Source organism: Artemia franciscana, chromosome 17 (genome assembly GCF_032884065.1).
Source record: "Artemia franciscana chromosome 17, ASM3288406v1, whole genome shotgun sequence".
Lineage (NCBI taxonomy): Eukaryota > Metazoa > Arthropoda > Branchiopoda > Anostraca > Artemiidae > Artemia > Artemia franciscana.
In genome coordinates, this window is record NC_088879.1 from 43036115 (window position 1) to 43052694 (window position 16580).

A 16580-nucleotide genomic window follows, 5' to 3' on the forward strand; every position below is an offset into this window, starting at 1 on the left:
TTATCAGTATTACGAATAGTTGACATATCTAAAGATGGTAGTTTATTTTCAATTTCAATTTCTAGGGTAAACTTAGGTAACACTAGGGTAACCACAAAGTGATATTACGTCATCCATGTATATCCATGTTATAGTCAGTTTTAATTAAAAATGATCGAAAAAAATATATAAATCGATTTACAATAGCATTGAACCCATTACGAAAAGGTCTTTAAGACTAGCCGCCAAATAGACTAACTATTTGGCAAATTGACAAATTTAGAAGCAATTATTGAATTACAAAAGAGAATAAAAAAAAACATTGTGATGTATTCACGTTCATCCAAGCTGAATTATATTGTAAACTGCAAGCTTACCAAATACTGTTTTGTGTTAGTTTCATTTAATTTTTTAATTTAAAGTCTTGTGTTAATAAAAAGTTTTGTGTTAATTTAATTTCATGAAAAACCTTGTAAATCAACTTAGTTAAGACAAGGATTAAGATAATAAATATTTATGATTAGTGCTTTATGATTAGTGCTTATTATATATTTTATGGACTAAACTACATTACTCCTCATGTACAAATGCGCCAGAGTGCATCTTTACATTCTTGGTTATTGAGAAGGTCAATATGAATTTTTCAAAGCTTGTAAATTGATGTGCTATCTCAGGATTGACAATCAATGGCAAATTTGACCCTCTTTGTGAAACAATCAGTTTGGTGGTTGTACAATTTTTTTTATCAATGAAAAAAGTTACTTTAAATCCAAAAATAAGAAAAAACACAAATAAACACAATAAACATGCACAAATAATCGATTTTCTTGGAAAAACCATAAATTTAAGATGGTAGCTTGAAATGTCTATCATAGGGTTCCCCGATCTGAATCTGGGAATGTGATTTTCGTTAAGATATTTAATAACTCCATTAGAGTGGTCACTCGACAGATTCCACCGTATTTAATTGAGCCATATATTGACCCAAATTACTTCTCTTATGCCGATGATATTCTTCTCATGGCTTACAATCTTGGGGTACTCCAAAACGCTGTTGATGTTGTTTGCTCCGGACTGAAAGGACTGCCGCCACAATCTCATCTTCCAGTTTAATTAGGTATTTAGGTCTTCCATTTGGAACTTCAATTAGATCCACCAGGCAGCTTATAATTGCTTCTTTGGAAGACAAACGAAGAAAATCTTACGATCTTCTCGCCAGGGTAAAGGGTGAGTTTGATAAAGAGAACCCTTGGTCGGCAATATAATGCGTTTTTTGCACCGCATGTGTTGTTTTTGACACCTGTCTGGAAATTTTTCTCTGCATTCGATAAAAGCAAATCCGATCGCTGTTCTTTAGGTTCTGCAAGCTTTTCCTTAGTATCCCCATTTGGACTCGTAATAGTTACATTTCGTAACGGTACGGTGTTTTTGAGATTTGTCAGAAGATGATCATAGTGTCACGCAGATCTCTGAAGTTATCAAGAATTGTGCGTGTTCTTTTTTCTGTGCCCTTCTTTTCTTTTCTTTTTTTTATACTCGTCTTTAGTACATTTGTGTTGTATGCAAAGGATAACAATAAATTATTATCATTATTATTATTGCTTGACTTCATGTGGGTTTTACTTCATCTCTGAAAATCAGTCGAATTTCCTTAAGCTTATAGCTTTTTATGGGCACCATCAAACTTGATGAATCTTGTATATCCCATGCATATTTTGAATCAGCATCAAAAGGCATTTCTTTTAATGTATTTATTTATGTTAAAAATATTTTTTTATTGTTGGTAAAAGTTTTTAACTCTTTACAGTTTTCCCCTAAGAACTGTTTGATGTGAAATAATATCAGAAGAGCACCAGCCTAGAATGCTTATTCTAATTTTAACTACCTTCAATTACATGAATAAGTTGGATGCAGAATTATTATACTTTTGAAATATTTCCTGTCAAGAATTGTTGGAACTGAAATTTCGGTAAATTCATGACAGTTCATATAACTGACTTACCAATAAAGTGAATATACTATTAGATACCTTTTTATATTCTTTACGAATACAATAATGGGTTCTACAGCAAATTCAAATTTAAGCACTTTTTGAGCTTTTGAATATGACGAATTTTCGAAAAATTATGACAGTTCATATCCCTTACCAATAAAGTGAAAATACCACTCAATGCCTTTTTTTATGTTCTTTACGAATATAATAATCACTTCTACCACAAATTCAAATTTAAGCACTTTTTGAGCTCTTAAAAATGAAGAATTTTCAATGAAAGCATGAGTTATCGGTCGTTTTCCACAAAATAATACTACATTTTCTCAGCGCCATCTTTTCTTGAAAATTTACCGAAATTTCTTCCATCATCCTTTATGGTGAGTAAAACTTATTTTTATTCAAACAAGAAGAAATCTCTTCTGAAATGACCCAGAATGACTTACCATCTACTGTTCAATCAGAGTTGTTCCTAGGGTTGATAGTGCCTAAGGAAAATATAATTACAGTGCACCCCTCCTGACTCAAATATAAGCAGACAGCCAAATCAAAGTGAAAAATTTGATTAAAACAGACAAATCCTCTACCTTGGCACCCAGGGAAGCAGCCCTTGTTGCCCTGTCCCCTCTGAGTAGCTCTGAATCTAATTTGTTATACCATGTCAAGATAGTAGGCTAATTGATGCTGTTTGTCAAATTATTTGACAAACAGCTAAAAGCAATATAATTTTAATGTTGACAAAAAGCAATATATTCAATGCCTTTTTTTATGTTCTTTACGAATATAATAATCACTTCTACCGCAAATTCAAATTTAAGCACTTTTTGACCTTACCCAACCTAACCTAACTATAAATAATTTTGGCACTGAGAAAATTTAGTATTATTTTGTCGAAAACGACCGAGGAAGCGGCGCTGATAAAACGTAGTATTATTTTCTAAAAAACGACCGATAACTCATACTTTAATTGAAAATTCGTCATTTTTAAGAGCTTAAAAAGTGCTTAAATTTGAATTTGTTATAGAAGCGATTATTATAATCATAAAGAGCATAAAAAAAAGGGATCAAGTAGTATGTTCACTTTATTACTAAGTCAATTATATGAACTGTGATACGTTTACCATTAGGCTACATAATAAGTTTCACGTAAATATATAGTAAAATATTTAAGCAAATCACACAGCCTACTGGATAGGCTACCTTACTTGAGCCTACATGAAGCTTCAGTGAAAGTCATTGATTCTGCATAATTAGCAATAGGCTACAACTTGATGCTTTATTTTAGGGTAAAATTCTACTTTAGTGACTTTCGGCTATCTTGGAGAGGGATTAGGTTGGGAAAATGAAACTTTTGGGGAATGGGGCTACAGGCAAGTGTATCCCGGAAAGGTATTTTAAAGTACCCAACTCCACTCCTTCTCGTTCTAGAGGGCCCCGAAATTCGCCTACATGACAGGTCTATACCTATTAAAATTTTGACAAAACAACATTTTACCATAATTTTCAGTTAGAAGTTGCTTTTTCTCTGCCTTTAGTTCTGAAAATGCAATTCCTGTTATTTGAGTAGAATTCTGAGCCATATTATTGTTTTTTTTTTTTTTTCAAATTTAGGAAATGTATTTGCATATCTTTAAAACCTTATAAATTGGGATTGAGCAAAGTTGTGAAGCTGAAAACAATTTTGTTGTACATCATTCAAGCAGAAGATCTATTTTGCAAGGTTTCACTTTTATAACACACATATTTTTAAAGGTCATCAAAGGTCAGGACCCTCTAGAGGGAGAGGGAATGGAGGTAGGTACTTCAAACTACCCTCCCGCAACATACTTTAGCTTGTAGACACATCCCTGAAAATTTCATTTTCCTAACCTAACCCATTTCCGAGATAGCCAAAAGTCACTAAGTAGAATTTTACCTATTTTAGAGCCAACAATGTTTACCTGTAACTACTTCATAGTTAAAAGTTCCTGGAGTGATAAAAATTCTAGTAACCTCAATAATAGGCGTAGCCTAGCCAAGCTCTTTTCAAAAAGCCCGGCTTAAAATTATTTTTCAAAGAAAAGAGCTTTGCTGAACAAGATCACAACTTCTCTTTTACCGGAACAATCAAGAAAGCAACATTTTCTAAGGTTATATTTTGATTCATTTTTTTGGCTCATTCTCAGCTGATTAGTAACACACGTTGTCAATTTTTGAAATGTGCTAAGAAGTTGCTTCCAGAATACAGTTATGAATTGAATCTCGTTTTCCTTAAAATTTAGCCTTGTTTTCAGGCCACCCGCATCAAACACGGAGTTTGACACAAGTTTTGAATATTATCGTTTTGAGTGCCGTGTTCAAATTAATTTCTTAATATAGCACGTATAACAAATAAAATACACTGGGTCATCACGGAGAGGCAGAGCTCGTGATTGTGGTGATCCTATCAATATTTACAACATAAATAAAACTAGTTGAAGATTCAATACCCAAGTCCACGGCCCACCACACAAAGCAGAATGACAAAATTCAACACGGCGAATGTCTTCTCAGAACCCGTGTTCAACCATGCTATTCTAGGGCATTACAATTTGGAAGAACCCGTGTCCAACACGCTTGGAACTCGTAACATGAAAATTTTAAAGTTATGCTAGGTTGAACACGGAGAACCTGAAAACAATTTTTGTCGAACCCGCTCAAAACACGCTTCAAACTCAGTGCCTGAAAACACTACTGATGATTTCCTGTTTTTTTCACAATTTTTTTAAGACGTATATGGTTGTGTTAGTTTCTGCTAATTTAAAGAATTAATTCTCATTTTTTGTGTTCTTGGTACTTTAAAGTAACTAATTATCAAAAAGTGGCGGTTTTGGCCTCTCTTGCTCCCAGGGCGAAATCTTGATTAGCTCCCCCTCCCCTGCGGCTCCGACAGAATTTTCAGACCGAACTTTAACAAAATTTTCATTTATCAAAAATCTATTTTCGACTTATTAATAAATTAATCATTAATTTTTTAATTTACAATTCTAACTATTTAATTATTATTAATCATCTTAATTATATTATTATTATTTTAATATTTTTTAAAATTAATCAATTATTTTCATTTGTTAGCTGCCTCCTTTACTTTATTAATAAAATTAATAAAATTACTAAATTATTATAACCATTAGATTATTTGCTTGAAATTTTGCACCCCCTAAAATTTCTCCACCCGGGGCAAGTGTTTTCCTCTACTAAAACTGCCCTGCCTTCAAACGAAGATTACATCTCCTTAAGCTGTTCAGTGCCATCTTTCTTTAGTTCATTTTGGCTGACTTTTCAACCACGTTTCTTTTTTTAAATTTCCCACCTGTCACCGCCCAAAATTCCATAATTGCATGCACAAGTCTTTTCACTAAAAGTTGGGTTTCCAATTTTTTCTATTTGATTAAAGATATGGATGGTTATGTAAATTTCTGCTAATCAATCCCACCAGCCAGATTCCATTTAATTGTCCTTGGTAATTCAAGCGAAAATTATGACTGCGTAAAATATTTTCAATCTAGCATTAAATTAGCAATAAAAGAAATCTATTAAAAAACAAATCAGAACATTTCAGATAATGTTATTATCCAGTATATTCAAAGAAGCGAATTTTGAAAAATAATTAACATAAAACTGTTGGTGATAAAAAAACAACACCATAATTACTTCCAAATTTATCATAAAAATATGTTTCAAAATCACATATTTTTATTTCTGAGTGAGGAAAAATTTTAATTGAAATCGGAGGCTTAGTATGAGAAAAAAAAAAACAGTTACAGACTTACATTGACTGTTATATCTACAGAACCATCGATTTTTGTCAAAATTTATTGCAGAGAGAAGCCTTCATATAGTAGATAATGTTTCACTTTTTTTCATTTGTGGCTTTAATCTAAATTGTTATTGCGAATAACCTTCGATCCAACACTTGAATATGATGGAATGAGGGATTTAAAGCCACTCCCCAGGAAGAGGTAAAAACGATGGCAAGTTCATTTTATGTTGCTACTTTTCAACTTTTCCAATGGGGGTTCTTCAGACAAGTTACAGGAGGTAGTCCTTCTCCCCTTGTATGCAAGTATACGCATAGAAAACTTTTCCCTAGATTACAAAATAAAAAGAACTTCAGTTCGTTCCATTAAACCCTTCACCCCTCCCCCAGTAAGTAGTCTACATGTATGATGATTAAGTACATTATGTTTTTATACAGAATCACGAAAAAAGCAGCTTTACTACCTTTCATCCCCAATAAGTAGGGGTAAAATTATTGCTCTTATATTACCTTGAGTCGTTTCTCTTGAGCTTGTAAGAAGAGAAGGTTCTCTTTTCCAAAGACCCTATGGTAACGAAGGTGATGACGCAACTTTTTCAAGTTTTTTCTTTCACTGGGAATATCTTTCAATTTGCCAAAACCTGAAATTTAAACAGAGAGTGAGTTTCAACTGTGTCTTCAGCTGTTGAAATCATTCAGTCCTGAAAACATACGACATGGAAGAGTCAAAGGAAATGATTCGTTGGATGTGACCATCGAAGCTTCAGAAATCCAATCATAAACATATGTATCTAAGTTGTGTTTTAAGTCTGTATTTGCTTGTTGGTTAGATGTGTTTGTTGCGTTTGAATGTTTTCAGAATTGTTTGTACCTGCGTATTGGTTAAATAGGTTTCTTGTGTTAAGCGTTTGTGTTTGCTTAGTGATTGAATATGCTTGTCGTGTTTGAGTTCGAATTTTCAGAATCGTTTACGTTTAGTCATTGATTAAATGTACTTGCTGTGTTTGAGTTTGCATTTTCTTATTGGTAAAATGCATTTCAGTTTGTGTTTGCAGAATTGAGTGTTTTTGCTTAGTGGTTAGGTTAGGTTAGATGTGCTTGTTGTGTTTGAGTTCGTGTTTTTAGAGTCATTTGTGTTTGCTTATTGGTTAAATGTGCTTGCTGTGTTTGAGTTTGTATTTCCTTATTGGTTAAATGTATTTCATTTTGTGTTTGCAGAATTGTGTGTTTTTGCTTAGTGGTTAGATTTGCTTGTTGTGTTTGAGCTCATGTTTTTAGAATCGTTTGTGTTTGCTAATTGGTTAAATGTGCTTGCTGTGTTTGAGTTTGTATTATTTGTGTTTGAGTTGTTCATATTGGTTAAATGTATTTCAGTTTGTGTTTGCAGAGTTGTGTTTTTGCTTAGTGGTTAGAGGTGCTTGTTGTATTTGAGTTCGTGTTTTAGAATCGTTTGTGCTTGCTAATTGGTTAAATGTGCTTGCTTTGTTTGAGTTTGTATTTTATTTATTGGTTACATGTATTTCAGTTGTGTTTACCGAATTGTGTGTTTTCGCTTAGTGGTTAGATGTGCTTGTTGTGTTCGAGTTCATGTTTCCAGAAACGTTTGTGTTTGCTTATTGGCTAAATGTGCTTGCTGTGTTTGAGTTTTGTATTTTCTTGCTGATTAAATATTTTTGCTGTGGTCGAGTGTTTTTAGAATTATTCGTATCTGCCTATTGGCTAATTGTGTTTGAGTTTATGCTTACAGTATTGTTTGCGTTTGCTTACTTCTTAAATGTGTTTGATGTGCTTGAGTGTACAGAATTGCGTGCCTGCAAATTGGTTAAAATAACTTCGGAAAATCATTCATTCCTTTAATTCTTTTCCAAAAACATAATTGAATATATAAATATAAATAACTAGCCAGGGTTTAACAAAATACAGTCATAAAAAGAAAAGAATCTAACGTATACTATTTTGCCAGGACTAGAGAATGAATTCTTTGCCCTGTAATCACAAAATTTTGCATCCTTCTACTCCCCTTCCCTCAAAAGAGAAGTCCTAACTCAATCCTTGAAGTTTAGACAAAACAGGGCACACTTCCAAAACTACACATAAAAAGTGTTAACTTTTCACAAATTAATTTAAAAAAAAAACTTTCCGAAAAAGAAGTGGTCATAGAAAAGTAAAGAATCATAATAAACTTAAGACCAGCATAAATAAATTCCTATAGCGTTTCTAACTAAAAACGACTAAAAATTACTATTAAAGAATAAATGAAATCCAAAACGAACATAAATTAAACAAACAATCAGAAAAAAAAAAAAAACATACAACAGGTACTAGCATAAATGAATAAATAAATCTTAAAGCGAACTAAAATCTCTAACAAGAGTTTGGTTCCTGCCTCCTCTCCTGTTATAGTCTAAATCCGTCATTAACGTTTTATTGAAAACTATATGTGTCTTAAACATTCCTTGAAAAGAACTAATAAAATTAAACTGAATATTTGATATATAATGACGTTAATATTGTTAAAAGCTCAGCAGTTCAAGATTTTATTTCAAAGTAATTTTTATTTTCAATTTTGTAAACACAAAAGAAAATATTAATCATATAGTTCTTTTTCAGTAAAGACTTTCGGACTTTTTTGAAAAAAAAATGGCTATTTCAAAATTTTGACCGGAAGCATTTGGGTAAAAAGGGGGTGGGAGGTTGGATGCCCACCGATCACTTTTGAATCTTTAAAAGGGAACTGGAACTTCCGATTTCAAATCGAATGAGCCTCCTTTGAGGTTTATACAATCACCACTTCCATAAAAATCTTAAATGTTAACAATGGACAACTTTCATAACTTACACCCCTTGCCCTGGGGGTCGTGGGGGCTTTTGTCAGCCCAGAGGCATATTTATTTGAACTTTGGACTATTTTGAACAAAATAGATATCTCAAAATGTATACCAAACGCATTTGGGAAGAGAGGACACGGGGTAGCGGTTACTTGCCCCCCGATTACTTTTACTCTTAAAAACCCAAATTGTGATCTATCCCCCTCCGAAGCTTATACGACCACCCCTTCTACATGAAGTGCCTCTGAGAAAAAAAAAATAAAACATTGAAGTCATATGGCCTTTACTCTAGGCAACGCTATAGCGTTGCCTTGAGAACTTATTGATTGCGTTTAATCTCTATAATGATATATGATTGCTTTCCTTTAGGAAAAAAACATGTTCTCTTGTGAGCATCTAGAAACTGACTAATCCGATATCCTCAAGTCGAGGGAACTACTCACACTTTAACGTCCCGTTATAGTTTTCGGATTCGCTACTGGCTGACTGAATGTGGCTGACATGTCTCAGTTAAAGTAAGATTAAAAAAAAAAGTACTTTCAAGCTAAAATCTCAACGAATTTAAAAAATGTAGTTTTTAATTTGTCATCAAAACAGTTCAAAAAATAGATTGATATGAGGAAAGTTTATAGCTACAAAAATCAGTAAAAGAAAATAAGTCCCTTGAAAAAAGATTCAGGAAATGCGTTGCTTACCACTTCATTTTTCCTGCTTGGTGGCGTTACTTAGTTTATACGCCACCTGCTTGGTGGCGTTACTTAGTTTATACGCCACCTGCTTGGTGGCGTTACTTTATCGACCAATCAAGAATAAACCGTGATTAAAAACTCCTATTGGTTTGTCAGATTATACCATCCCTTGAAATTTACAAGTAGAGGCGTTATTAAGATTTTCTGGACCTCTTTCAAAATTGAGTACAAATAAAACTGAAAATTTATTATAATCCTTACTTAAAAGATTGTGTTGGCTAAATATTTTTGTTTCGTCAAACTTTGGTTGCAAATTCATTCTTTTTTTGAAGTTAACTGAGCTTTCATTGATAAATAATAATCATAAAAAGAAGGGCATTGAAGCTGAAATCCGAAAAATTTTTAAAGTAAATTTGTCATAGGACCAGCTGAAAAGGACATTAATGAGAAAAAATATTAAGGCACCGCAAATTTGCCAATTAGGCAGCAGTGTTTTAGAACATATTGTTCTAAGAATTTAGACCCGCCGTCTTTAGACTAAGTGACTTCAGTTTTAAATAATTGTAATCGATAAAGTAACTACATTTAAAAGTAACTATCCGGTTTCAGTCGAACTAAGTAGTTTCGATCATACCATCTGAAGTTCTATAAACTTATATTAACAGTTGCTAGAACTAAGTAATTCCAGTCTTAAATAAGTAACTTCCATCAAAGCAACTTCAATTTTTAAGAGTTTAGATTCATAGTCCCTCAAACTAAATAAATTCAGTTTTAATTTAGTAACTTAAGTAACAAAGCAACTTAAGTCACAGCAACTTCACATCAAAGAACTTAAATTCTTCGTTCGTTTAGTAAAACTAGGTAACTTCAGTCTGAACTATGGAGCTTAAGTAACTTCAGTCAGAGCAACTTCAGTTTCTAAGAGCTTGGATTCACATTCGTTCATACTATGTAACTTCAGTCTTGATTCAATAACTTAAGTAACTAAGTAACTTTAGTCACTGAGAATTCAGTTCTAAGAACTTCGATTCACAGCTGAACAAACGAAGTAACTTCAGTCTTACCTGAGCAACTTCAGTTCTAAGTGCTTAAATTAACAGTCCTTCAGAATAAGTAACTTTAGTCTTTACTAAGTAACTTAATTAACTAAAGTCAATTAAGTAACTACAATCATAAGTAACTAAGTGACTTCTCTCGTAAGCAACTTAGACTTTAAATTTAAAATTTAACTTTGCAGTACTTCAAACTAAATAACTACTGTCTTATTAAAGTAACTTTAGTCTTAACTATGTAGCTTCAGTCGACTCAGTAACTACATTCATAAGTAACTAAGTAGCTTCATTCAAACTAAATAATTTCAGTCATAGCAACTTCAGTTCTAAGATCCTAGATTCACAGTTGTCTAAACTAAGTAACTTCAGCAAAGCGACTCAGTTTCAAAGAACTTATATTCAAAGTCCTTCAAACTAAGCAACATTGGTCTTTATTAAGTAACTTAAGTAACTAAAGTCAATTAAGTAACTACAGTCATAAGTAACTAAGCAACTTCAGTCCTAAAGACACATATTTACAGTACTTCAAACTAAGAAAAAACTGTCTTAACAAAGTAACTTCAAACAAAGCAACTACAGTACTAAGTAACTTCAGTCAACTAAGTGACTACATTCATAACTAACTAAGAAGCTTCAGCCAAACTAAATAAATCATTCACAGCAACTTCAGTTCTAAGAACTAAGATTCACAGTTGTCTAAACTAGGTAACTTCAGTCAAAGCAACTTCAGTTTCTAAGACCTTAGATTTATAGTCCTTCAAACTAAGTAACTTCAGTCTTATTAAGTAGGTTTAGAAACTAAGTAACTTCAGCCACAACAACTTCAGTTCTAAGAACTAAGATTCACAGTTGTCTAAACTAGGTAACTTCAGTCAAAGCAACTTCAGCTTCTAAGACATTAGATCCATAGTCCTTCAAACTAAGTAACTTCAGTCTTAATTAAGTAGGTTTAGCAACTAAGTAACTTCAGCCACAACAACTTCAGTTCTAAGAACTAAGATTCGCAGTTGTCTAAACTAGGTAACTTCAGTCAAAGCAACTTTAGTTTCAAAGACCTTAGATTCATAGTCCTTCAAACTAAGTAACTTCAGTCTTAATTAAGTAGCTTTAGCAACTAAGTAACTTCAGCCACAACAACTTCAGTTCTAAGAACTAAGATTCACAGTTGTCTAAACTAGGTAACTTCAGTCAAAGCAACTTCAGCTTCTAAGACATTAGATCCATAGTCCTTCAAACTAAGTAACTTCAGTCTTAATTAAGTAGCTTTAGCAACTAAGTAACTTCAGCCACAACGACTTCAGTTCTAAGATCTTATATTCACCACTGTTCAAACTAAGCAACGTCAGTCTTAACAAAGCAACTTAAATAACTGAATTGAGTTGCTTAAGTTTCTTTAAAAGAAACTTAAGCAACTAAGGTTAATTAAGAAACCACAGTCATAAGTAACAATGTAACTTCACTTGTAAGAAAATTCAGTTCTCAAACATAGATTTACATCGCTTCAAACTAAGCAACTTACAGTCATTTGATCTAAGTGAGGGTTTTTTATTGCTTCATTCGGCTTTCTCTCAACTTCTTCGAAATTTCTTATACCCATTTTTCCTTCTCACAGAGTTAGTATAGTTATGAAGTTAGAAATGGTTACAATTATAGCATAGGTATGAGTTAGGAAACTACAGTTTTGATACCGCGGACGGGTTTTCTTTATGCAGATACCATATACGTTATGGTACTGCTTATATCACAACATGCATATCTCACATGGTTCACTCTTCACAGGTGCATTTCATGGTCAACTGACTATTCTGTAGTAGATACCATTGTGTCTCCGGTGGGTTTTTTTTTATAATAATTATGAAAGATTATATCAAAATAATAATATCATAGATAATTTTGGAAGGGCCAGTTTGATTCCAAATTCTGATCTATACGGATAAAAGATATGAAAAATCTGCTTCATCTAAGGTTATTGGAAGAAGAAAAAGGAAAAAAAAACAGCCATCAAAATCTAAAAGATTCCTCACTAAAACCGAATTCTGAGTAGTTTTGTATTAATAATGACAAACAAAATTACAAAAGGCCATATTTGTTTTTACATAATCTACACAAGATTGTTTAAAAATAGTCTATTTCTCCTAAAACAAAATTCTCAGCACAAATGTTTATTTTCATGTTCGACAAACTATGTAAAAACTTAATGGAGATTCAGGAACCAATACAGGAACCAATGTAAAAACTTAATGGAGATTCAGGAACCAATTCAGGAACCAATGTAAAAACTTAATGGAATTCAGGAACCAATTCAGGACCAATTAAGGAACCAATGTAAAAACTTAATGAAGATTTCTCAGAGAATGATGCCTCTTCGCTTCAAGGACCACTAGTTACAATTAATATAACAATTAATGAAGTTTTATCAGAAACTGATACGCCTCTTGGCTTCTACGCGTCTGATACGCCTCTTGGCTTCAAGAGCCACCGATTACAGTTAACATGACTCTTAAAGGAGTTTTATCAGAAAATGATAAACCTTTTGCTTTCAGGAACTACCGTTTACAGCTGACATAATACTTAGTGTAGATTTGTCAGAAAATGATAGACCTCTCGAATTCAGAAACCCCTTCTTATAGATAACTTCGAATTTACTGCTTTACTGCTTGCGAATTTCCTGCTAATTTCGGTTTTACTGCTGATGACAAACACAGTATATGTGTTCGAAATATCCAGTTAAATAGTTTTATATCTGTTCACTGTCAATAAAAAGGTTTCATCCCTATTTTGAACTGTTTTACTTTCCCCTTCTTATAGTTAATGCAACATTTAATGACAGCAGACAGCAGTCTTAACAAGTCTTAAGCCTTAAGTCTTAATCTTAACAGCAGTTAAGGTCTTAACAGCAGAGTGTAGGTGTTACTGTTGCTTATACATTAAAAAGGAAACAGGTTTTGGCTGTAGAAACAGGCTGAAGCGTAGGGTCATACTTACATGTTTCATAAGAAAAGTTTTTGGTCACAAAAGCAAATCGAGGTCCAATAGTACTACCTTCGGTCATGAAAGCAAATTGAGGTCCAATAGTACTACCCCTTATACATTTTGTAAGAAAATAGGTCTCATCAGTATTAACACAAACCTCTATAACATCACACCTCTGGAAAAATTCCTCCATAAAAATATATAACAACCTGAATACTTTTTCTTGTTTGTCCTTGCTTTCTTTGTTCTTGTTAGTAAATTTTCTTCATTGCTTTGTTCTGTTTACTGATGTAATTGTGTTGATAACGAAAGGTCCTGGCATTAATTTATGGTGCTTTATTTTTCAAAATTCGTCAGCTTACTTTCAATTCTGTTAAAGAATGTATTGTTATTGATCCATCCCCTTCAGATAGGATATATTCAGGGGCGTAATTTACTATGGGGCATGGAGTGGGGGAACTGCCCCCCTCCCGACCCAGTTTGCCCTCCCAGACTCCAGTTTCCCCCAAGCTGAAATCTAGTTTCTGTAAAAAAAAAAATTTCAAAACGAAGATAAGCCTGCATAATTCAAGCATCATGAGAAAAGGGTCAGTTTTCTTTACTATGTCTTTGGCTTTATGGTGCTATATGGCACAATTTTCATTATTCTCTGTTATTTTCACTTGATTTGGGAAAATTGGCTCCAACCTTCCAGAATTTTGACGAAATTACGCCACCGAAAACATTGAGGTACAAGAAAGAGAAAGTATAAGCTCCCTTACCTGGCAACTCCTTTTCTTTCTTCACAGAATGCAAATACATCCTTCTTTGTTCCCGTAAACAATGGTTTAATCTACTAAACTGCTCCACATACTGTGATTGGAGTCTGATCAGCCTTTCTTTGGTGCGAGTTACCACTTCTTCCACAGTGTATACGCCAGCATTTCTAAAAAGAAAAAAAATGTAAACCTCACATAGGTTTGGCCACAATGAATTGTTATTAGTAGCAAATAAGTTGAACCCTGTGTCTGTGTTCATGGTTCCCAGATTATTCTGCATCACTTTTATATTTCTAGCTTCATTTATTTTGAGAAAAGACAGAAAGTCCACATTAATCTTGAGAAGAGAAAAAAAAAAGCCCAACGCTTTTTATTCATTAATTTTTGAAAACAGACAAAATGGTCAACACGGGAAAACACACAATCATTTGACTTTAGTCATATTTCGATATCGTCATATATGCACTTAAAGATAAACTTTCCTCATTTTTTTTCCAGTGATGACTAAAATGAAACACAACGAAATCTGCGGTTAGAAGACAAGCGAAAGCAAAAATCATAACGAATCGGAAAATGAAAATGATATGGTACAAAATGAAATATGCGATTAAAAAATAATTAAATTAAGAAATTCTGGCGTAAAATGCGGTTAAATAGTGCGTAAAATTCGGTTAATAAAGAATTATTATTAGTAGCAAATAAGTTGAAATATGTGTCCGTGTTCATGGTTCCAAGATTATTCTGCATCAATTTTATATTTCTAGCTTCATTATTTTGAGAAAAGACAAAAAGTCCACATTAGTCTTGAGAACAGAAAAAAAGTCCAACGCTTTTATTCATTAATTTTGAAAACAGACAGCATGGTCCACATGGAAAAAAAAACACAACCATTTTATTGTCGTCATATTTCGAACCAGTTTTGAATTAATATCTTGAATATGTGAGCATTTACATTCATATGCACTTAAAGAGCAACTTTCATTAATTTTTTCCTAGTGATGACTAAAATGAAACACAAGGAAATCTGTGGTCAAAAGACAAGCGAAAGCGAAAATCATAACGAATCGCAAATGAAAATGATATGGTAAAAAACTAAAACTGCGGTTAGGAGACATGCGACAAGGAGCAATACCAATCAAATAGGAAGTATTCACAAAGTTATCAAAATTACAATGGAATGAAGGAACACATTTTTTTCTCCCTGGTCAAAAAACAAATAAGGAAAATGCTCAGATTGCCAATCACCAAGAGAAAACAAAAATCATGATTCTGTGAAGAGTAACCAAGATTCAATTTTACACCAGAATTTCTTAATTTAATTGAAATTGTTGAATTACCAGCCTAAGACTTAAAATTAAAAATAAGCAAATGTGTAATTTGAGGATCACATATATACAAGCCTGCTGCATGCCGAGTGCCAGAGACCAATAAAAGCTTGGTCTCCAGCTACCAGAGCCATTCCTGGGAGGGGCGTCAGTTGCCCCAGGCACCAAAGCTGGGGGGGCTATGTCTGGGGTATTGCCCACTTTGATCAAATTTTATACTTTGATGTGGCTTATTTCGCTTATAACTGAAATATAAGTAGATGCAGACACCTGCAACCAATTCTACAGTAAATAATAAGCTTAGTTATTCCTTATTCACTATAATGAGCTTAATAAATAATAATATAATATGTAGTAACAATATAATGTCATTATTATATCGCACAATTCAAGCACGGAATATAAGAATATAATAGCAACAGTAAAGCTAGAAAACAACTCTTACTTCATAGTATGCACAATATAATAATAATATATTATCAATAAAAATGATTGTATTAATAATATTATATGATAATATTAATATATAATATATATTATTATTTCCATGACAGAAGCTTTGAAGCACGGAATATAATATTATATTATTATAACATTATTTTATTATACTAATCTATATATATAAAAATAGGTTGTCTGTCTGTCTGTCTGTGGATCAGGTGACGTCATGTTTCTGTGTTGACTGACGTCATGAAATTAGTTGTCGTCACTTTTGCTTTGACGGTGACGTCATTAGACCGAGACAGAAGGAATATAAGTGACGACCGGGAACCTCAAAGAGAAATTACAGACTGGGACACCCGGGCACAAATCACGACCGGGACACAGGGAATATAAATGACGACCGGGACACAGGGACACAACTACAACGGGGACGCCGGGGGCACAGGCGGGATATATAAATGACGACCGGGACACAGGGATTGTTCGAATAGAAATTACAGACCGGGACACCGGGACACAAATGACGACCGGGACACCGGGACACAGGGAATATAAATGACGACCGGGACACTCAAAGAGAAATTACAAACTGGGACACCGGGACACAAATGAAGACCGGGACACAGGGAATATAAATGACGACCGGGACACAGGGACACATCTTTAGAATAATGAGGTATAGATCTGAATACGGATTGTTTTTCCCATGGACAATTTTATGTTGCATGTTCAAGAGTCAGTAAACCTGACAATCTATTTATATG

General features: G+C 33.3%; 1 protein-coding gene across 1 annotated transcript in view; it reads right to left on the reverse strand.

The window, feature by feature from the left end:
- The window catches only part of LOC136038271 (KAT8 regulatory NSL complex subunit 2-like), a 41658-nt gene that overhangs the window by 6879 nt on the left and 18199 nt on the right, over nucleotides 1–16580 (reverse strand). The window contains exons 3-4 of the mRNA XM_065721391.1: nucleotides 14051–14214; nucleotides 6258–6388 (exon numbers count right to left, since the gene is read on the reverse strand). Of these exons, the coding sequence (XP_065577463.1) occupies nucleotides 6258–6388; nucleotides 14051–14214 (295 nt within the window). The remainder of the gene's footprint in view (nucleotides 1–6257; nucleotides 6389–14050; nucleotides 14215–16580) is intronic.